Here is a 23,537-nt window from a genome sequence, read left to right as displayed (position 1 = left end):
CCTAGCTGTGGAGTTACCGAGCTAGATAACACTTGACTTAAAGCAGTCATCGTAATACATTATAGATACCTGCATAATGCATTATAATGCATAAAGTATTATAAACACGGTTGTATCTATTTATAAAAAGGCATAACACATTATTACCAATGTTTATGGTGCATTATGAATGCTCATCTATAATGTACTATATATATGCCTTCATAAGGCATTTTAAGTGTCAGCATAAAAAGTGCTTTAAGTAAACTGTTACCCAAAGCTGCCATATGAAATCATTACAGCTTCAGTATCTTCCATCCATCCTTCCCTCCATCCATCCATCCATTCACCCATCCATCCATCCATCCATTCACCCATGTTCTAACCAGTTATCCTGGTCAGGGTCACCTGCAGCCTAGCCAAGGCAGCACAAGGCAGAAATGCACTTTGGAAAGAGTGCCAGTTCATTGCCGTAAAGGGTTTGTGCATTCCTGTACTGAATTAAGAATCATTTTTATCCAGCCTAGCTGAGGTAGCAGTGAACAGTGCGAGGTGCCGTGTGATGAGGTAGATTGTAATTCAGCAGACGGAAAGAGAAATAGCAGAGAACTTAAGAAGCTTAGTGCTGGTTATTACTGTGTTTGGCCAACGCAGCGGCTCGTACAGCAGAAACAACTACTGTTTGCTAGCTTCGGTTAAGGCTCTGTTTCGCAGCGGCATTCGCGCATCACACCCTCAGAGTAAGTGTTCAGCTCACGCCGCGGAAGGTTCTGGAAAGCGTGGTGTGTAATTTCCCAGGAAACGTGGGAGGGTCAGCGTTAGAATGCGATCAGGTTACGCGCGTTTGGCTTCACGTTTTCAAACACACCACATTTATTTATATACGCCATTGTAGCCCAGGCTGTCGTCTCCTTCGGTAACTCCACATGGCAGCGGGCTCTTCTAGAGCGCCGGCATGAACTTCTGTTTCTCAGCAGAGAGACTTTTGACTGACTTTAATACCTTCATCCCGGAACTCCAATGTGCTGATGACTGAAAGCTCTGCGAAAACCCAAAAGCGTCTTTTGAGTTATTTATTTGCATCCCACGTACAACACTTAGGTGAGTGTTGTCAGTTGCGGTCCATTTGGGACTTTTGCATTGGTTGTCTTCTGGGGATCTGTTGGAATGACCTTTGGGATCAAATGTGCAGAGACAGACTGGATTCAGTGCAACTTGAAGGGTTCTTAGCAAAATAAAGCAAGAGCTCTTGACCCCAGTAACTCCATCCATCGTCCGCTCTACTCATGAACAGGAGATCATCCTGACTTAACTTTTCCATGGGCTGCTTCTTCTGAAGTAAGCAGGATGGGCTGCTCTCTGGTACGGAACTCTAGTTTTTATATATTATCCATGAGTATCCCAAGTTTAGAAACGTTCTTGGACTGGTGCATTTTGGTGTATGGATATGGTCAGTAACTCAGACATTTAGAGACTTGCTGGTGTCCTTCTCGATCATGGCTAAGCAAAATTTGCTTCGACAGGCCTTCAGCTATGGGTCACCTACTGTCCATGTTGAACATACATCTGGACCAGACCTACCAGCCATACCAGCTATAGGGGATTAACTCCAACAATGATTCTGCTGACAAGATTGCAGGAAAGCAGAATACCGTTTTATTAAACAGGTTCCACATCTAATAAGCAACTAGCGTGAGCTAGGTATTTATTTTGTTTTTTGGAAGAGTGAATTCAGGGTCAGTTGTGACCTTCAGCTCAGTTTGCAGAACAGCATTATTCAGTGGTTTTACTGGCTTGGCTTGACTCTCCACCGTGTGTCTGAAACCACAGAGGCCTAAGGAGACATCATCGCTGGCCTGGCCCTGGTTGTCAGAGGCTGCTCTTTGCTTTGAGGCTACAAACAGACATTCGGAAACTTTCAAAGGTGACATGTCATCAACAAAACTGTTTTCGCAGTCGGGTGAACTTTTGTATCGGTGAAATGGCATGGATACTGGTGACTCTCATTGAATAGCATGAGTCTGATCTCAGTGAAGAATAATTTCTAAACTGCAGGTTATTTGAATATGAGCCAGACATCAGTTTCATTTAAATCGCAGAAGGCTCACAACTGGCTTTGGGATATGGCGAACAGCGTTGCAGGCCAGTGACAGTATGGATGGATGGATTGATTGGTGGAATTCTCTATTTACCTTGAAGGAAACTGCAAAAAATATCCGGGAAAGTATTGCACGGAATTCTGTAGCAATGGTTCAGAAATGAAAAGTATTGCACAAATGAATGCTCTGTGGATGCAGTTCTGGGCCATTCAGATAGTTGGTCCTCGTTGTCATAGGGTGACTTGTAGAGTTTAATAGATGATGGTAGGAAGGCCCTTTCTTATCGCTCCTTGGAGCAGCATCTCTGTCTCTGTTGGCTGCTGGAAATGCTCTGTTTGTCCATAACATAAGATGATAATATCACCACAGTGGAAAAGCTTCAGAGTTGCTCCATCACACATTGGCCCAAGTTAAGGATTAGCATGTAGTTGCTTAGATATGTAGTTGCTTAGATAATCGTCTTATTCATTAACACGGCAGGATATTCAGCTCAATGGTACCGCACCAAGGCCTTTCCCGGTTCTGAGGAGTTGGTGATGTCTGGGGTCATCGATCACTGCCTGGTTAGGAAATGACCGTTTCTGCTTTCTGAACCGGCTGGCATGTAGAAAAGCAACCATTATCCTCAGAACAGTGTCGAACTCCTCAGGGTGAAAAAAGCGTAAGGTTTTGTTTCAGGTCTTTTACGGGCCTCTGACTTAAATGTGCTTCTTTTCTGAGGTCTTTGTGCTGTTTTATTCTGAAGAGCAAAGAAATATTCGGCTTGTTTAATATGTACAGTCAGTCCTGCTGCAACGCGACTAATGTGTTTCTGAAAAACCTCAGGTTCACTAAAATCACGTACTAAAATAAATATATCCAATTGGAAAAAGGTTTTGGCGTATGTGACTCCAAGCTTAGATACTCACGCCAAACAAAATGAATTAAATAATAAAAACAGTGATACCTGTGGCCAATAATGTAATTGTATGCTTTTTAAATAAAAAATAATAATACATTAATGAGTTATACTATGAACATCTCCTATTGGTCTTATGAGAATGGCCTATTAGTATATTACTGAGAGCTGGGACTAGCAGAAGCCAAAAGGACACTTCCTCAACCATTTGTTGTATTTTCTGACCCCACGAAATGGGGCTCTTGGTTTGCTTTGGGACCTGCCTTGAGCCCCATCTAGTGGGGTCAGAAAATATAGCAACTGGTTCATGACGCGTCATTTTGGCCATCATGAGATGGGAGTAGTGAGCCACAGCCACTGTGCTGCCGGGCACAAATACAACAGATTACGGTATGTGGAGGGGCACTGAGGGCAACATGGCTACGGTCTATGGAAACACATGTAAGTCAATAAAAAAACGTTGCTGTGTTTTTCTGTGACAATTTATCAAATATTTTTAGATTTCTACAACCTAGGACCTTTGACCTGTGCAATGGGTGGTTGTACAAAAAGTTTGATTCTTTTAGATGTAAAAATCGGTTTGACCAATTCACAGAAAATAACTGGTTCTTTACTTACCCTGCTTACCTATGATGGCAGTGGAAATGGTGCCAGAGGGACAGATAACTGTTTACGTTGTGACCGGTTGGCGTTATGCTCGGTCTCGTTGCCGTGATGAATGCATCATGGCACACGCCAAACTCACACACATGCGGCATGGAAACTCGCTCCTCGCCCTCTTCATGCATCACTGTTAGGAAAGCTTGTTTTGACTGAAACTGCTCTTTCTAACTCTACCGTTGCTGGTCTTAGTCACAGAACCACACTTTTTGAGTGGAATCTCATATTTATTGACTGTAAGGATCACTATTCTGCTGCTAAAAGTTTTCCTTTTCAAAGGAAACATAATAAATATATGTGTTATTTTTTCCATCGAGAGGAAATTCAGAAAGAAACGTCCTTCGATGACTAGAGAGGAGATACAGGTTTAAAATATGAAAGGTCAAACCCATGGATTGACCTAAATATGACCTCTGTTTGGTACCATGCGGTCAAAGTAACATGACCCATGAGACTACGTGCGAGCGATGCCAAGTACAAACACAGACAATGTGAAAGGAATCGGCTCAGTTCATAGGCGGAGCAGGAAAGGCAGGACTAACCGCAGCCCCCTATCCTGCTCCTATGATACAGCGTGAAACACGTGGTATCTGTCTTTGATCAGTACGTGCTATAAAATGCAAATGACCTTGCAGCCTGTTTGACATCCAGAGGCCTTGTTCTCCGTCACGTTCAGCCCTCTGTGATTTTTGGTTTCTTCTCCATGTCGTGGTATGAGCTCGTTGGCTTCTTCCAGAGCTCCATGCTACGGGGAGGAGCTTCACAGGGATGTGGCACCACGTTGTCTTGTCCTACGCCATGTAGCTGACTGGCGAGCCTGAGAAACACAGGTACCCTCTGCATTTTGACTTCACGGCCGTTTTTTCCACTGTTGGGGCCCTGGAGCTGGCAGGCATGCTGTAAGACGCCCCGCGCCCCGTCAGGGAGCCTCTCTCCTGTGCTGCCGCTCAGTTGCCACTTCCTGTTGGGAGGACTTTGGTGACAGCGGTTAGCGGGTTCGTGCTGCGATTAGGCCAGGATGTCAGGATGTCTGCGTGTGACAGAATCGGGCATGTGGAAAGAGCGTCGCGTGGTGCCTCACGGTAGCGTGGTGAAATACGTGTGTTTCGTGGCTTTTTTATCATAATCAATCAATCAAGGTCCCCAGCTTCTCTGCCGTGTTTTAGCATTTCTACACCTGACGGGTCAAAGACCTAAAACCACTTTTATATATTATTGTGAATTATTATGCCTGCATGTCAGGTCATTGAAAATTTAAACACTTTCCTTATTCCATTGCCAATGTTATTCAAAGAGTAATATCTTTGGGACTATTAACATTTTTGCAGTAAGCTTTGACTTAATATGCTAACATTTAATAACGCTTATACTTTTAATCATTTTGCATAGTCTGTCTTTGCAAAGAGTCGTCAGGACAAGTTTGCTCCCTAGATCAGCGTTATGTGACAAAATGAGCATGGCCGTCACCTCCCGAAACGAGGGGTTAATCGTGCCCCCCGACCTCCTGTTCTCATCACGTACAGAGTGTGTCAAAGTGCTGCTTTGTTCTGCAATTCCAGGCGCCGTGGCAGCGGTCTTCCTGACATCCCCGCTCCTCCTCGCAGGAGTATAGCGTGAGGCACTTGGGCATCAGCAGGCAGAAGCACATCCACACTGGGGCGTCTGGGGAACGAGTTTCGTGCCGAAGGTGAGCACCTCCAATCCCTAATATCCCACTTCAAGCTCATCCACTCAGTCCTGGCACAAATTATTCCAGATATATAACTGCTTCGATTGTTTGTCACAGAGAAAGAAAATTTCCATAGTATTTAAATTCAATTTAACTATGGAAGGTGTATAAATATATAGCAGGAATATCTTTTTGATTGCTAATCAAGTCCAAGACCAAAGATGACATTTCAATTTTAATAGTATTTGCTATTGCACCATGTGTTCTTCAAGCAACATTAGGTAACTTGTGATTTTATTTTCTTTTAACCTAATAAACAAAACATAAAAAAGATTCATTGCTCCGCTTGAGACTTCGCTCTCTATTAGAAACCAGAACACTTGAAATGTCATTGTGTTTTTTTTTAATCATTTTTAAGCCTGAAACAAATCAGCGCCTTATGATCATATGTAAGCTTTTTTTATTTCATTTAACGGGGAACCATACTGCGCACTTTCGTGGCTGAGTGGCTTCCCATATCTCCTTTTAGAAGATCATTTATGAAGCTGGATTCCTGTTATTGGGCTTCAGAAGTAAATGTCATGGTCTCGGTGCAATGACTAGCTGTTAAGAACCAGACGCAAAGATGCAAAGGCCTCCATTCTTTTAAACCACTGACTGTCTGTTTTCCACCATGCAGACCTTTACACTGGGGCTCAGTACGTAAGCTGTATACCTTGGCGATGGTTTTGCTTGCTCCGTACGGGTGTGGCAAGAAAGGGAGTGTGCACATAGCTGGCGTTTATTCAGCTGTGAGGCCCTAAGGTGCATCCCGATTGCTGTTTGGCTTCGAACGAGCCAGCAGTGAGGTATCTTGCCGTGTTTGGTCTCTTTGAGTCAGGATTTCATTGCGGTTGCGGTCACTATGGCCAAAACAACTGGAGGTTTAGTTCTGCCGCTCGGATGCTGTCATTGTCAGTCTGCGCTCCTCATTATTGGTTATTTAAAGATGGTTCATGTCCTGTTATTGGTTGTTGTAGAACAAATACTTTCCAAAAAGGCATAATCTTTTATGCTTATAACTTAGTAATGTGGAGTTCACCATGTGCTAGTTGCTATTGGTCAACCAGTACCAGTCTCATCTCTGGGATTTAGGTCTAGGTAGGCAGCCACAAAAAAGAATTAGCAACAGTGGTAACTTCCGTAGAACTTGGCTCACATAACATTTTAATCCGCCCCTAATGGCTCTCCATGGCCGAAGCTGTCAGAGACGAACAGAGGCACGATCACGCCCAGTGGAGAGGAAGGAGTGAGTCACGCAGGGGCCAAGCGATGTTTCATTATCTCGCAGGCAGGGTGTCACTCCGCAGGCTGAGAAACACAGCCTGGCCCCAAGGGCCCCTGGCGGCCCACCTGTGCGGGGACACATTTCCGGCCCCTTCCTGTCACCCAGTAAATGTTTGGCCCCTCTTCTCGGGGTGCCGGGTTTCAGGATCATGTGACCTCAGCCTCGCAAAAGGCCCATCCATATAAACGGGCCCCGAGGTTTATATGCCTGCCGAGGAGAGGGTGGTTGGGGGGGGCAGCCATCACGGGTGCCAGGCGTAATTAATAATGAACTCATTAGAGCAGCTTGATAATATAATACCTATGCGACTCTCAGAGGCCATTAAGTATTTTAATTGCATGAGCAGTTCAAAAAATGTTTTACAGTGATTTGCTCTAGCTAAAGCTTCTTAATTCTAGATTAATTAATAAAGGTATTGGAAACAATTTTATGTAATTTTTTTATTTCCAGGGATAGCAATATTTGATATTGACTTGGTTTTTGAATTATATACAACATTGATAATTATTTTATCGTTATGTATCTAATTTTATTTTGGCTACAGTGATTCGCCCCAACAATGAACTAAGCAGACCCTCGGCACTAACCAGGATGAGCGCGTGGACAATGGATGGAATGAAACACCATTGCTTTGGAGGAACCAACATTGCCAACATATTAATTTTGAAATTGCATAAAAGTTGCATGACGGATTCTCTGAAATCCAGAGTGAGAGCAAAAAGTGGTAGCTTATGGCTGAAATGAAAAGCAAAATTGCACCAATATTTGCGGAATTTGGGTTTCAAAACAGGACAAATTTAAATAGTCTGCCATCATCGTTCTGGCAGGTGACACAGGCAGGTGGCATCAGGGGATGAGCAGGACCTGTACGCATATAGAAGTCCTCTAAAAGTACGCTACTGGCAATAGCTAAAACTCACTCATGTTCAATATGATTTGTGGCACTTTTTAATTCGCTTTGATGTGATCAGAGACTGGCTACATCATAGTCACAGGGCCTGTTATTCTTAGCTTTTTTATGTTATTCTTTGGGCTGTTGCCAAGAGCTCCTGGAGTATTCCGACACATGACGAGCTGCTGACACAGTCATACCATCACATTTCTGTAGTGTCACACCCCTGCTGAAACTCTGCAGTGGTACATTCCCTTATTTTCTCCAGGGTGACATCACCACTGCAAGTAACTCATCACACACAAAATATTTATGTAGCTCTTGTCACTGGGCACCTGCCAAATCATCACCAATTAGCACATGGTCGCTAGTAACTAAAGTCTCCTCCTTCAGTCAAGTTGACCCATGATATCAGACTGTGGAAAAGTGAGGAGAATTCGGTGCCCTAGAAACTGGACCATAATGTTGCTCGCCTCGTGTTGGGTTGGGGTTAGGGTTGGGGTTGGGGTTAGGGTTGGGGCAGGTGGCGTGATCCGGAAACCTGTTTGGCCCTGTTCTCCTGCTGCTTACGGAAAATGTCAGAGAGCAAATACCCCAGAGCAGTGAAACAGTAACAGGTGGGGGGAGGGGAGGTTGTTTGTCCATTTTTCAGCTGAGCATGTCATCGTGGCCTGTGTGTGTTGGTGGTGGTGCTGACCCCTCACTCCGCAGCCTCTGTCCCTTTACTTCCGGAGACAAACGACTGGATTCGTTCAGATTTCTAGTGGCTGAGAGGAAGCTGCGGTCTTGGCATGGAATTAAACGGAGCTGCCCCAGATTCCTGGGCGGAATGTAGCGGCCGTGCTCCGTGTCTGACGGAGGTTTACGCTCCTCGATACCTGGGCTCGGGGCGTGCCATACCGAGTGGTGAGCCACCCATGACAGACGGACTTTGGAGAACAGAGAGAGTCCATTTGTTGTTAAGTTTATCTTTGTTAATATATCCCCCCTAAACACATGCATCATGTGTGATGATCAACTGGGAGGTGATTAAGAAAAAGAGCCGTCTTATGCAGAAATGAGGAGTCTTTCTTTTTCTCCAGTTCCTATCTGGGGGCAACTTTGTTTGTAACATATTAAAATCTCACTTATAGCGGTAGCAGGGGCATCAGGCGTCTAAGTGGCGTTTCAGTCCATCGGCCTGCAAGCAGACGCCTCACGCCCATCGTGGGGGCAGTTTGGCCGGGGAGGGATCTCAGGGGTAAACAGTGCGGGTGCCTCGCGTGGTACGAGCGTGAGTCATTCTCACATACTGCTCCCATTGTTACTTCTGTGGTCACCGGGGGGTGGGGGGGGGGGCAAGGAGATACAGAGTGTGCCCGGGTGCGTCGTCACGGGGAGGGAGGGGCCGCCCCCTCACTTCCTCCCATGCAGGTCGTGAGGCCCCGCCCCCCCAATAGAGGAATACGCCACCGCTCACACAGGGGAAGCTGTAGCTGTCGACGTTAACAGCTGATATATATATATACAGTTTAAAGTATCAGATTCAGATGGAAATTATTTATTTAGTAGATCCTTTTATCCAAAGTGACACACATTTTTGAGAAAGCAGAGTCAGACAGTCCTGGGAGTAACTGGGGGTTAGGGGCCATGCTCTGGGACCCAATAGTGACATCACTCTGTCAGCCCCAGGATTTGAACCTTTTACCTACTGGTTTCTGGCACAGCGCCCTGACACCGCCTTTCGCCCCTGATGGACTCACGTGTCAGAGTGATGTCACCATTTCTTCGAGCCCAAAGCTCTGCTTAGCAGGAAGTGGCTCCTGATTTAACATCATTTTTTCCTCTCTGTCCTCAGAGATGCCGATCGGCCTCCCAGTGACGCTAACAGCTGTTTCCAGATGAGCACCTAAAGCCTGGCGGCTACATCGGTTTCCACTGCGCCCTGGGCGCCCCATCCATATGATCACATGACCCTGGATATGGACGCGGTCCTGTCACACTTTGTTCGGTCCACTGGGGCAGAACCTGGTCTGGCAAGAGACCTGCTGGAAGGTAAGGGCTGGGCACTGCTCCTTCTCGCTCCTGTAGGGGGCATGGGTGTGCCTGTATGCGTGTGTCTCTCATGTGTCTGTATATTCAGAGCAGTCAAATATCTACAGAGAATAATTATCCTCACCATGTTCTCACAAGGATAAAAGCAAAGCACAGCTTCTGTCAGGCAAACAGATACCAACACCTCTAAGTCTGGCCTGAAAATATTCCCAGAGCCATTTCTCTTGCTGTATGCTTTCGGTTATGTGATTTAAACAGGGACATTTTTCATCCAAAGGATGTTTAAAAATATTTCTTGTCACATTCAGCTTTGATGGAAAGCAGCTTTTCTTGCTGGGAGACACTGTGTGACACCGTAATGTGTGTGTGTGTGTGAGAGAGTTATGTATATATTACATTGTGGGGGCCAAATGTCCCCACAATGTGATAAAAACCTGTTATTTTGATGTTGTGGGGGACATTTTTTCCAGTCCCCACAAGGGAAATTCAATTTTATAAAAATCTGTAAAGACTGCACTCAGAAAACTAAAAATGTCAAAAGTCTTGTATGTTGTTTGTTTACTTATGGTTAAGGTTAGGGTTAGGGTTAGGTAGAGGTTGAGGTAGTCGTAGTTGGGATTAGGGTTTTGCCCATAGAAATGAATGACGGTTCCCATAAAGATATGACTACAAACATGTGTGTGTGTGTGTGTGTGTGTGTGTGTTCATGGTCCAGCTGCTGATTCAGTGTCCGCCATGACAGTTTTACGAGTGCTGGCTGCGGCACAGTGACAGTGAGTGAGGAAACCCGAAAACGCCCGAAAAATGCTGTCAGGAGTCTTACATAGCAGTCCTGTTTTGGACTGAACATCATGCATTCCAAATCCATCAGAAATATATAAAGACACCAGCCTTCACTGTTACATTATAAACAAAAGCAACCAGGAACAGTGTGATTTGAGATGCTTACCAGGCTGGGTCTCAGCTTATTGTTATAATCAAGCACACATGGGATCAAGTGGGAAAGTAGCTGAAATTACATTTTTACTGTAAACGATTCTGCTACATCACACCATTCTGCAGGATGATAATCGTCCTTTGCAAGAGGACCTTTGGAAAGACAGTCGTGTGTGACCCTGTTGTTCTATATTATGCCACATAAACGACGCCTACATGTAATCAGGGTTGCCAACTTTGGTCAGCTGGTTGGATTGAGATTTTTAATTCGCCACATGTCTGCACCCTCATCTACATGTATGTAACAGTTTTATTACCTTGTAAAAAGTCTGCAGGGTTTGCAAAGTACTCCACTTTTGATGTATCTAATTTTAGTATTTGCCGTAAGATGTCTTGCGTGAGAGTGAGTCTGAATGCGTGAGCGTCACGCCAGACGCATGGGAGTCGGCAACCCTGATGTAATACATGTGGACGTAATAGTTATTATGTGGTCGATGTAATGGAGGGTGAGTAGTTTCCGGTTCTGCTGAGGTATGTTTGCTCTTCTCTGCGAGTTATTGTGCGATAGTATGAAAAGAGGCAGGGTGCTGATAATGAAGCAGCGCTTTGCCAGAATCGCAGGCGCGTGTCTTGTTCGGGAGCCCGGCTGCGACCCGCTGCTTTATTTCAATATTGCCAATGCCGCATGGCTCTGTGACTCTCATACTGCATCGTGAGACAATTCTGGAAAGCCAGACGTTAAGCGCGTGTAAGACATTCCTGCGAGCCGTGAGGCGGTGAGCTCGTACGCATGCATCAGCCTGGCACACTAGCTTGGTAAGCCTCTCTGAAATGTCTCACTGGTTTTAAGGGCCGGTGGCTATAGCCAGTGGTTCCTGTTTGTTTTTGCCTTCTGCTCGGGGTGACGGTTCTGCATGCGCCTGTGGTCGTCCACGGGGTTTAGCATGTGACACTAACCATAGCTCCATATTATTATGTTCATACTGTGTAGTGTGAAATTACTGAAGTAATTTATTTGGAAATTGATTTATAACGTTATTCTATACCTCTTTAATTTATAGCCTGCATTATTGGATGATTGAGTGAATGTGTACTTTGTTATGTGTTTGTGGTTGTGAAACTCCGGGTGAACCGTAGCTGTACATGTAGGCCTGTTATTCAGCGCACAGGCTGATACTGGGGCATCCTTGTGGAATGCCAGCCCTTCCCATGCTCCCTCTCTTTCCACGGATAAGGTCACTTGCGGTTATCTTAGTGAGAATGTAAGGGGAAGGCTGCCCTCTAGGGGACTGGAGAGGGATTGATGTCGCTCTGTGGTCCTGTAAGGAGCTGAATCTGTTTATCTCCGATACTTTTCATATCCGCTTTTGGATAGCTGGCCGCCTGAGGATGGTTGTGGTGGACACCTCAGAGGACTAAGTGCAGCCGCATGACCTCAGGTTAAATATCTCGTGTCTGCTTTTAAGAAAATCTAATCACTGGTCTAGTCCATAAAACCTCTAATAGATGACATTACACACATTGCACCTTGGTGGCATGCAGTCCTGAAATGATCTTGAAATAATCTTTTCACCAACAACACAGATCCTAGGGAGCGGATGTGACTCCCGGTGAAGAGACTCCATTAACAAACTCACCGTCAAAGCCAGACTCAGAAAGAGGGTGATGTAACCTCTAGATGCTGCAATGGCCTTGTTATTCGGAAGGGATGTGCTGTTGATTAGTGACTCACACAGTTTAAATTAGAGAAAAGCATGACATTAGGAAAACCCAAAATACAATGGAAAAAAAGAAGCATTCAGCACTGAGAAGCTGGACCACCCACTCCATGGACCACCCACTCCATGACTCTGTGGGAAATGCAGAAACCGTCGTGTCAGAAGCCATTGTATTCATCTGTTTTCAGATGTAACTGACTAAATACATAAATCAATGTGAATGGGATTCTCCTATTTTCTAGGCCATTACCGAGCCTCAGAATGTCTTGAACTTAGTAAATTCAACTCTAATAAACAAGAAAAATGTCAGACCGTCGGGAGGGGTCAGCTTCAGCAGGCAGGATGACTGAAGCTGCGTGGAACATGCTGACAGAGGGACAGGGGGCATGAAGCAGAGGCTGCTGAAACAAGCCACCAAAGCAACACCTTCCCCCCACTCCCCCACCCCCCACTCGCCTCCCCCGGCTGTTATCGCCTTTTTCCAGCGCGGCTGCGGAAGAGTGACAGACGCTGTGGAGGAAATCCCCCATCACAGGGCCCCCGGTGCAGCTCGTGCCCCCCACTCTGGTCCCGACTCGCCGCGTCTCATTTAATGGCCTGATGAGTTTCCGAAGCGTCACAGTGTCCTTTTGTGGGTTTCTGTACAATCATGTAAAATGTTTCCCCTCGTCTTGAGCAAAGGAGGGTGCAGGATGGACGTGCTGTTTTAGTGCAGTTTCATGGCTGGTGATTTCCTCAGTGAGCCCCGTCTGCGTTCGAGCGACGCGGTCTGTGCTACGTCGGTGCACCGCAGCCGAAAGTGTCTCAAGGTCACGTTGGGTGTATTGAGGTGAATTACCTGTACGGTCCATGCAAAGGCAAAATGAGGCAATTCCACTGTGAGCAGAAATGATTGGCGCAGCTGTTTAGTCAGAAATAAACAGTGAAAGGTGTTTTTATTCTAAGCCGAGATCCCATTGAAGCAAAGGGGCCGCAGCCTGGAACTGCTGTTTGCGAGAAGCTCTCCGGCCGTGATGGTGAGCAGGAGGACGTTCACGGGGATTTTATTCAGGGAGGGGCTGAAATGGGGTTTGTAGAGACAGGAGGGCAAATGAAAAAAAATGAACTGAGTTAAAGAAACCGGTCACATAATTCAACCCGCTGCAGTCCCACCCAGACACTGGCACCGCAGTAGAAAATGAGCCCAGTCACCACCTCCCCCCACCCCCCCCCCAGTGAAATCTATCATATCGCATGCTTCACTGATTCTCTCATACCATAATGGGTGCACTGACCAGTAGGTGGCAGCACTGACCAGAGGGGGGCAGCACTAACCAAAAGGTGGCAGCACTGACCAGAGGGGGGCAGAACTGACCCCACCGTGACCCCGGTCTGTGACCCAGTACCATGCAATGCTGGGGAAGCTACACTGAACGCATAGCTTTGAAAGCTACCGGCCACTTCACACTGGAAGAAGCTAAGCTACAGCAAAACTACCCTAATGAGAAATCTGGTTAAGCTACTTAGAAAAAGTAGTTCAAACTATTTTGTAAAAAACATCATCAAATTGGCGTGTTATACAAAATTATAACAAAATACTATAATACAAAAAAGTCACATGCCAGCAAACAAAAAATGCCACTCAAACAGAGTTTACTGCAAAAAGCGCCTTAACTAAAACAGGCAATATTGCACCTCCATACATAAACAGACACACATCACACAATTTTAAACAGGTGGAAAGGAAGGCAATTGTGCACCTGCCGGTATTAGAGGAACAGATCTCCAGCTCTCAGTCACACGCACGCACACACACACACACACACACAGCATTCACCAGCATTCACAAACACACAAGCTTGAACACTGTTCTAAATATATGACACATGAGCATCTCAAACTTCTTATCCGAAAGACGGTTCCTATTGGCACTGAAAATGTCCTTTCGTTACCAACCTGAGAGTCGCTATGGAAAAGTAAAAATAAAAAAAAACGTTTGTAGTTTCAGTAAACTGCACAAAAATGGCAAGAAAGTAATTTAACTACTTGAATCACTATGCAAATACACTTGCAATTGAATTACCAGTAAGCTACTGCAAAATGTAGTTAAGCTACTATTTTAACTACATGTAGTTCACTACTCCTCCGCCTGCACGTATCCCGGGTTACGCCAGGCTGTGGTAATGAGCAGTCCATCTCTGATTTCCCTCTTAACCTACGAAATGCCGCTGTGTTGTTGAATAAACATCATTAAATAATCGCCACACAGATATACATGCTTGAACTAATGTCATGGCAAGGGATTGCTTTATTTTATAGTATACTTCTGCGTGGTTCAGACTGCCTTCCCCGCCGGATAATCACCCTAAGTGATGAGGCAGGCGGGCAGTCAGGTACCCTGATGTCTCTCTGTAGAGTGAAGATGCCTCGTCTCCCGCTGCAGGATCCCCTGTGTGCTGCTCAGGCTCCCAGCTGCTTGATCTTGGCTGGGTTACTATGCGGATTTGCCTTGTTTGGCTCTTACAGCTGCAGCCTGCAAAACGTCTCGCAGTGCTGCCGTGAGGGGCTGTGTGTGTGTGTGTGTGTCTGTGTGTGTCTGTGTCTGTGTGTGTGTGTCTGTGTCTGTGCCTGTGTCTGTGGATTAGGTTTATATTACATTGTGGGGACCAAATGTCCCCAAAATGTAATAAAAACCTGTTTTTGACCTTAGTCAAAAAAGTAATAATGCCAAAAGTCTTGTATCTTGTTTGGTTACTTATGGTTAAGGTTAGGGCTGGGTAGGGCTTAAGGATGTCATGTTGGGATTAGAGTTTTCCCCATAGAAATGAATTGAGAGCCCCCACAAAGATATGATTACAAACCTATGTGTGTTTATGTGTGTGTGTGTGTGTGTGTGTGTGTACACGTTACACCCAAACATTGAGGTGGATTCCCACAAAACGAAAGTACTTTACACCTTCACTGAATATTCCAAAGCAATCTTTGTTTTGGGCTTTTATCTGTTTCTGCGTGTTCCAGTGGATGTTAGTTGGGAAACCCCCCCCCCCCACCACCTCTGTGGGCCCAGCCCCCACCCCAAAATGGGGACTGAATGCATAGAGTGTCATTTTAGTAAAGTGCTGCAGTGAAAATTGGTGGCTTGGTGGTCAGATGCCATCGTTAGGTGGGGGGGGGGAAGGGGGTGCCCCACCCGATGCATCCAACAGCCTGCTCGTGTCCCGCGAGCAGAAGGGTGTGCAGACAGCAGCCGGAACAATGCAGAACAATCTGGAGCCAACCGTCTCTTCTGGTGAGCCGACCTTCCCACGAGCTGCATCACTGAGGATGCGGGTTAGTTTTGGATGAGAACCCCGTCGTTGGGATTAACTCCATACCTGTGCCCCTCCCTTCCTGGACAGACAATTAGTTGTGCTGTGCTCATTCTGTCTCTCCGTTTGCTCCCCGAGTGTCTCTTGCCTGAGGGGATACAGGATAATGATGTTTTTTTGTCACTATCTGTTCACTGATTGCTCATCGTATGTGTGCGTGAGGGGCTGAGAAATAATGAACGGAAATATCGCTTTTTTTCTGTCTGCCCAGAGGCTGCGGTTCAGTTCATAGCTGGATTTTGTGCCATATGGCATCAGGTCACAGGGTCACAGGGTGGTGACCCAGAATCGGGCCTGAGCTTCTCAGGCTCTCATCCGTCCGCACCCTGCCCCCCCCCCCCCTCCCCCAGCACTGGAAGCTGGAGGAGGAGTAACCTCACCCTCTACAGTTCCCTTTATGAAAACGAAAGGAACCGTTTCTCGGTTTTGAGCGGGCGGGTGGCCAGTGTGTCCTGGCAAAGTGCGTGCAAACAGTCACACGTAATCACAGTCACACGTAATCACAGTCACTCGTAATCACAGTCACACGTAATCACAGTCACTCGTAATCACAGTCACACGTGATCACAGTCACACGTGATCACAGTCACTCGTGATCACAGTCACTCGTGATCACAGTCACACGTGATCACAGTCACTCGTGATCACAGCCACTCGTAATCACAGTCACACGTAATCACAGTCACTTGTAATCACAGTCACTCTTAATCACAGTCACTCTTAATCACAGTCATACATGATAATAGTAATGGAGTCATCTGTGACCCCTGTGAATGTTTAATCTTTGTGCAATCACCACAACCCTGTGCAGCTTAGGGGTCACAGTGGGTGGGTGGGTGGATGGATGGATGGATGGATGTTTAATATGCCTGTTGATGTGGCTGTATAAATGACATCCTCTTCCCTGTCGCCCAAACCCTCGGTGAGAGCTGCTATTGTTAGACGTGTCATTATTCTTTCTTTGCCCTTGTCTCCTACGCAGCTTAGCACAGGGTTTCCCGTCTGCCGCCATTAATGCTGGGGCCCCTTTGTAACGTGCACTAGACCTAATTCCAGCAAAGCCGTCCTGACAGCCACAGATAACACATACGCAGAGGCAGGAAGAGCGAGCACACAGCCTCTCCCCGTCTGCCTGGCGCGTCTGCCAGTGCTGGGCCGGTGGTAAGTGGCGGTTTGAATCCTGTCACTGTCAGACTGAGCCGCAGCCCCTCCCTGATCCATATAGCCCCGTTATCCTCATTGCATTGTCTCCGTAATCATATTTCCTATCAGTCACTGAGGGGAGGTCTTTCTCCCACAGCTTATGCTCACGTCTGCTCATTTACTTTCACAACGCTACACACTCTAAGGTGCTCATAACATCAGCAAATTAGCTTCACACATACCCCGAACACATATCTCCGTTCGCCGTGGTGATAAAGGTAGTAAAAATTTGTCTTCTGCAGACAGCTGTTGACATCCATCCCAGCTCACAACCTGTTTAAATAGAGTGTTCTTTACAGGATGAGTTGGGGTAGTTTTTACAGGATGCAGGCCTCCCTGTTGTTTGGCAGTCTTTACAGGATGCAGGCCTCCCTGTTGTTAGGCAGTCTTTACAGGATGCAGGCCTCCCTGTTGTTTGGCAGTCTTTACAGGATGCAGGCCTCCCTGTTGTTGGGCAGTCTTTACAGGATGCAGGCTTCCCTGTTGTTGGGCAGTCTTTACGGGATACAGGTCTCCCTGTTGTTGGACCGTCTTTACAGGATGCAGGCCTCCCTGTTGAAGGGAAGTCTTTATAGGATTCAGGCCTCCCTGTTGTTGGGCAGTCTTGACAGGATGCAGGCCTCCCTGTTCTTGGGCAGTCTTGACAGGATGCAGGCTTCCCTGTTGTTGGACAGTCTTTACAGGATGCAGGCCTCCCTGTTGAAGGGAAGTCTTTACAGGATGCAGGCCTCCCTGTTGAAGGGAAGTCTTTATAGGATTCAGGCCTCCCTGTTGTTGGGCAGTCTTGACAGGATGCATGCTTCCCTGTTGTTGGGCAGTCTTTACAGGATGCAGGCCTCCCTATTATTGGGCAGTCTTTACAGGTTTTAGACCTCCTCCCTGTTGCCACATTGCCTTCTAGTATTTGTCTAGGTTGATAAATTCTGCTTCACTCTAATTGTCAGTGAATGGTGAATGGTAAGCTGTTCTAATCTGTGTAAACTTCGCCACTACACAATGACGAAGATCAAGGATACAGCTAGTTTCAGCTCTATATTACCTCAGAATGCGGCCCTTGTTGCTCTCCACAGCAAATTAAATTATTTCTGTGTATGAATATAACTCGACTGGAATCCCAAGGCGGATGCACCCCAGCCTTGGGTCCTGTGCTGCTTTGGACAGGGGCCCCACAGGGACCCTTAGCAGGATGAGCGGTTAGAAGATGGATGGATCGATGGATGAATAGAGCTGTCAGTCTCGCTGTTTGTGTATACAGGGAAAAACTGGGACCTGAGCGCTGCCCTCGGTGACTATGAGCAGCTGCGGCAGGTCCACACGGCCAACCTCCCCCACGTGTTTAACGAGGGCCGTTACCAGAAGGCGAGAGAGCGGGACACGCCTCAGCACCAGAGCAAGCCGGAGCGGCCGGGCGTGCCCAAGCATGAGGATGGGATGCAAGGTGAGGCCGCCTGTTGGCCATAAACAGTCACTATACTGGGGGGGACAGCAAACTTGCCCCTTTATGGACCACAGCTAATCACAGGCCACGGCTCAGGCTGACTCATGTCTCACGCCAATAGATATCGCCAATACTTAGTCTGCTGCAATCTGATTTGCTGATTGGTTGTCAACCACAAGCTCACTAACAAACGCCTCATCATCACCTTTGTTCCTCGATGTTGACACGCTGCAGAGAAACGCCTCACGCGGGGCATCTCCCACGCCAGCTCGGCCATCGTGTCCTTGGCACGCTCACACGTGGCCGGCGAGTGCGGCGGCAGTGAGCAGCTGCCCCTGGAGTTGCCCATTTACACATTCCAGCTGCCCGACCTCAGCGTCTACAGCGAGGACTTCCGGAGCTTCATCGAGTGGGACCTCATCGAGCGTTCCACCATGGTGGCCCTGGAGCAAGCTGGTGAGGGTGCTGCCCGCACTCTGGGTCTTTGTTCTGGTCAAAAGTCTTGCATTAAAATCATCACAGCAGGAGTCCCACTGTTCGTTTTTCCCGATTTTTAATAGCTGGTGTGATGAGTGTTTTGGGTTGATGTTTTTTTTACAAGGAGGCCAAATTGGTCTATTTGGCATAGTTTGCCATCAAAATCCAGAAAAATTAGCTTACATATGGTAAAGAACCTTGGGAAAAGCATCCATAGCAGATGGATGTGACAAAAGACAAAAGCTGGACATCCACGAAATCCCTCTGGTTTTGTTACATTCTCCGTGTCCAGCAGATGCACCAATATCTGTTACTGCTGGGTATTTTTCATGTCAATTCTGGATTTTAAGTCAGGCTTCCTCACTCGCTTGAGGTGAGCTGTGAAGACCTTCTCACCAGCATCCCCCTGTGCTCCCCAGGTCGCCTGAACTGGTGGTCCACCATGGGCACCAACTGCAAACGTCTGCTCCCGCTCACCACCACAGGCGACGGAAACTGTCTCCTGCACGCCGCCTCCTTGGGTGAGTGGGGGGGGGTCTCTAGCTGTCCATCGCTCTGGTTCCGCCTTTTCGAAAATGACCCACTTCCTGAAGAATCCTCATCTGGAGAAGCCTGAAGAGAATCCCTTTGCTCTGACGAGTGCTGCTAGAAACCAGAGGCCGGTTCAGCCGTGGATGATTCCACAGGAAATTTCAGACAGATCTCTGCCTACATCTAATAGTCTGACCATTACGGCCCAGAGATTATAGTGCCGTCCTACAATCGGGGAGCCCCATGATTCAATTTTAGAAAAGTGAAAGGGTCTTATTGTTAGAAATGTTACAGAAGTATATCTGAGGACCTACACAGATGGGAGGTCATTCTGGATGTGAATTAAATAAATCATTTGAGATGCATTTAAAATATGAAATTACTATCCTGTAAAACGATCCAAAGGAAGTCGAATGAATATCCACGTCCAGGCAGCGATTATTGACAGTCAGTCATGTCTGATCTAGATAGTACAATGTAGCCAGGGATTGAACCAAGGGGTCCCAAGTAAGAGTACTGACCTGACATCAGGAGGAGACTCCATGGCCTGTTTCTGCTCACTCTGTGAGTCTGTCGTTCCCCACTTTCACGCTCTGGGATTCTCTAACGGCACAGATTTTTCTCTTTGTCCGTACCTGTGCTATTCAGGAATGTGGGGCTTCCACGACAGAGACCTAGTGCTCAGAAAGTCCCTGTACGCCATGATGAAGAGCGGCGCCGAGAGGGACGCCCTGAAGAGGAGGTGGAGGTGGCAGCAGACTCAGCAGAACAAGGAGGTCGGTGCTCAGCGCCATCTTCAGGGCGAATGTACCAAGTGCACGTTTGAGAACCGCCAGTGGTCTTCAAGTTACCTTCTGGTCCTTATCTAACTGTTTGGAAGAATCAGATCTAAAGCCTACTGTTTGGGAATTTCGGAATTGGTGTCAAAGCCTGTTGTTAATGTATACTAAAATTTCAGTGAGGGTTCCATTAAATATTTAGTAAATATAACACAAAAAAAACCAAAACCAAAAATACAATGCTCCAGAATATGTCATAAACTTAATTATGGCTCCTACAAATGAGCTTATGTATGCATTTAGATATTATCACAAAGCCAGTATTAATGTAGGCAAAGTGAAGTTCACATCCATTGCATAAACATCATCCAGGTACCATTCTCATCTCATCCATACTGAGGATTCGGACACACTGCTCACTCTGCATACTGTATTTCGCCTACTACACAGCAAACAAGTATGTGATTTTGGATGCACCCTCTGTGTGCACACTGTCGAGCGTGTGTCTCTGTGTGCACACTGTGGAGCGTGTGTCTGTGTGTGCAGTCGGGGCTGGTGTACACGGAGGAGGAGTGGGAGAGGGAGTGGAGCGAGCTGCTGAAGTTGGCGTCCAGTGAGCCGCGAACACACGTCAACAAAAGTGACGGCACGGCTGGAGGGTGAGTGCAGGCGGGTGGGCGAGGGAACAAGGGAGCCAGTGAGGGCGGGAGGGAGGAGTGGGCAATGGAGGGAGGAGTGGGCAATGGAGGGAGGAGTGGGCAATGGAGGGAGGAGGGCACATGGCCCTCAGGATGTGGAAAAGTTAATAGCAAACAGCGGGGAGGTGTAAGCAGGGCATTACAGGAGGCTGCTAAAGGCAGCTAGCAGGACATGTGGACCCAGAGTATGTGGAGCAGGACACTGATTTGTGGTTCCTCTATGCCTGTCTGCCTGAGACACGATGAACCAGGGCGCTGACCCCAGCATGGAGGCGGCACAGAACGGTCTCGATGAAGGGGTTTTATCAAACCTCACAGAGGATGAGCACTTTGAGAGGAGACACGGAGCTTCCTACTAATCTGTCATGAATAGCCGGCGTCCCTTTTTACGTTTGATTATGCTTTTCAAATAAGAAGGACGTGTGCGATGCAGGATGTTGAAATCAGGAAGTTACTGAGCAAAATGACTCGTGTATAAATGTAATTTCCTCTGCGATGTGCAAGATAGCCATCTGCTGGCAGGATTGGCCATCGACAGTCTTTAGGAAGAATAGTGATTCACTGGAAGACTCACTGAATGATGAGTGCATGATGTACAGACTGTGGTCACCACTTTGCAGGACTGGACATTGTGCCCCGTGTTCTGTCAGAAGTGCAATGATGACAAGCTCCTGTGAAACACTCAGCGTTAAGATCGGGGGCTACAGATTAGTCATATTTTATGAGTGTATTCATTATTAGATATAGTGCAATCATTGCTAAATTTATTACGATGAAAACATTTATTAAACTGTATATTGTTTGTATTAACTAGTTTTACAACTTAGGTTCATAATCGTAAAATTAAGAAATTTATGCATAAGTTTAAAATAAATATGTAAAGACTGGGCAGGATGGCTGGATTGAGGGTGATGGCAGTGGAACTTGCTGGGTAGTGATCAGCCTTTTTAATGGCAGCTGTAAGCGATTGTGAAGACCGGGCGTGTCCTCTGGAAACAGAAGTCTCCTCCCTGGCATGTTGATCATCTGCATGTTAAAAAGTGCTGAATCTGCGTTAATATAGCCTCGCTGCTGTTCTGACCTGAGGACCTGTTTGTTCTGTGGTCCCAGGAGGGGGGGAGGCTGGCTGGCCTGCCGGATCCCACACACAGGGCCTCTGTGTGCCCCAGTGAGTGCAGGGGAGTTACGGGGCGCAGCTGTGGCCTCCAGGGCCTTCATACGGGGGCTGGTTAGAGTTATGAAGCACAGAGAGGGTCTGTGGGAACAGTAGTGTTTACTAGTCGGATATCGCAGGACATGCCAGTAGAGGGCGCACTGAGCCATGTAGAAATGTTGGAGTGAGTTACATGTTGCCCTGTGTCCAGCGTTGGGGAAGTTGCTTACAAATGTACTCTATTACGGACAGAGGTGGAAAGTTCAGGTCCAGAAAGTACAAATCCAGACCAAGGTTTTGTTTCAACCAACCAGGTAAGTACTGTGTAACTATGACTTTACTGGGTGGTTAAAACAAAACCTTGGTCTGGATTCATACTTCCTAGACCTGAACTTTCCACCTCTGTCCGTAATGGATTACATTTGTGAGTAACTTCCCCAACGCTGCTTATGCCTGCAGGGTGGATAACTCAGAAGAGCCCGTGTACGAGAGCCTGGAAGAGTTTCACGTCTTCGTGCTGGCGCACGTGCTGCGACGGCCCATCGTGGTGGTGGCCGACACCATGCTAAGAGACTCTGGAGGAGAAGGTGAGTCCAGTGGGCTGAGGGTCACCAGTATGACTCCCTGCTGGGGACGCGACCCCGTGTCCTTCACCAGATTCATAGTCTACATTACATTATATTGACTTACCAAGCGCTTCTGTCCGAAGCAACAGCAAAGGGATCCCATAGTGCATCACAAGCATGAGAGCCAGCTAGAGTAAGTGCTGCTAGGCTGAGCTTCCAGTGAGAGACCAGAGACTTCAGCATCATGGGAAGAGCTATGCACACAGATCTGGCTTTGAGGGCTAGTACAGCTGGTCCCAGAACAGATGGGTCTTGAGGTGTTTGTTGAAAGTAGAGAGGGATTCGGATAACCGGATGTGGATCCATTAGCGTGTTCCGCCATTGTGGAACCACACACTAGCAACGTCTCAAGTGAGACTCCTCACGTGGTGGAAGGAGATGCAAGCAGCGCTGCTTTGCTGACTGGGGAGGGCGAGACAGGATGTGGGTTTCGATGATGCTGATAGGTTCTGTTCCATTGGCGGCTCTGAAATCCAGGACCAGGGACTTGAACTTCATGCGCGCCGTCCCAAGGTCCCTGGCAGGCCATGCAGCATACGTACAGCACGCAAAAACATTACACAAAAATTGTTTTTCAGTATTTATAGTTTTATTGGATATGTTAAATTACAAAGGGGCATTCTCGCACTATTTGCATCATTTCTCGCACATATTCCATAGGGAAATTCGTCTGTCGTTAGTCTGCTTGGTTCACGCCTAAATTCATCACTGCCTTTTCCAGAAACAGATGTTATCAGTGTTTTCTCAAAGGAATTTGGTCATGTGACCGGCCGACAGTGGCACATGGCCCCGGGTGACAGCTGGAGGGACTGCACACTCAGCATTAGAGAGTGACCTTGAGTCTCTGTGATCCCCCTCTCTGTGCCGTGGAACATTCCTGCACAACACAACATGTAGGCAACTGTCATCTAATGCGGCGTCTGTCTGTGACCCCCCTAGTGTCGCCCTGGGTCACCCAACTATGGGTCATTCTATAGTAATGTGCTGTTTGCCTCACTTCTACATGAATAAATGAATAAATAATAAAGTAGTATATTTTACGCTAGACAGTATAGTATACGCTAGATGCTAAG

The 23,537-nt window shown here is 47.0% G+C and overlaps 1 protein-coding gene across 3 annotated transcripts in view; it reads left to right on the top strand.

Moving 5' to 3' along the window:
* LOC111847005 (OTU domain-containing protein 7A-like) overlaps positions 1-23,537 on the top strand; it is a 49,615-nt gene that overhangs the window by 17,948 nt on the left and 8,130 nt on the right. The window contains exons 2-9 of one of the 3 annotated variants that reach the window (XM_023817812.2): positions 5,196-5,323; positions 9,362-9,558; positions 18,018-18,200; positions 18,435-18,656; positions 19,097-19,198; positions 19,857-19,984; positions 20,534-20,646; positions 22,298-22,425. In XM_023817812.2, the coding sequence (XP_023673580.2) occupies positions 9,474-9,558; positions 18,018-18,200; positions 18,435-18,656; positions 19,097-19,198; positions 19,857-19,984; positions 20,534-20,646; positions 22,298-22,425 (961 nt within the window). In that variant the 5' untranslated portion in view covers positions 5,196-5,323; positions 9,362-9,473. Of the gene's footprint in view, positions 1-5,195; positions 5,324-9,361; positions 9,559-16,188; positions 16,721-18,017; positions 18,201-18,434; positions 18,657-19,096; positions 19,199-19,856; positions 19,985-20,533; positions 20,647-22,297; positions 22,426-23,537 lie in introns of those variants that run through there. The other 2 variants (XM_023817821.2, XM_072718163.1) reach the window with 2 other exon arrangements.

Source organism: Paramormyrops kingsleyae, chromosome 11, assembly GCF_048594095.1.
Source record: "Paramormyrops kingsleyae isolate MSU_618 chromosome 11, PKINGS_0.4, whole genome shotgun sequence".
Classification (NCBI taxonomy): Eukaryota; Metazoa; Chordata; class Actinopteri; order Osteoglossiformes; family Mormyridae; genus Paramormyrops; species Paramormyrops kingsleyae.
The sequence above is the reverse complement of the archived record's forward strand: the minus strand, read 5'-3'. Positions and strand labels throughout refer to the sequence as shown.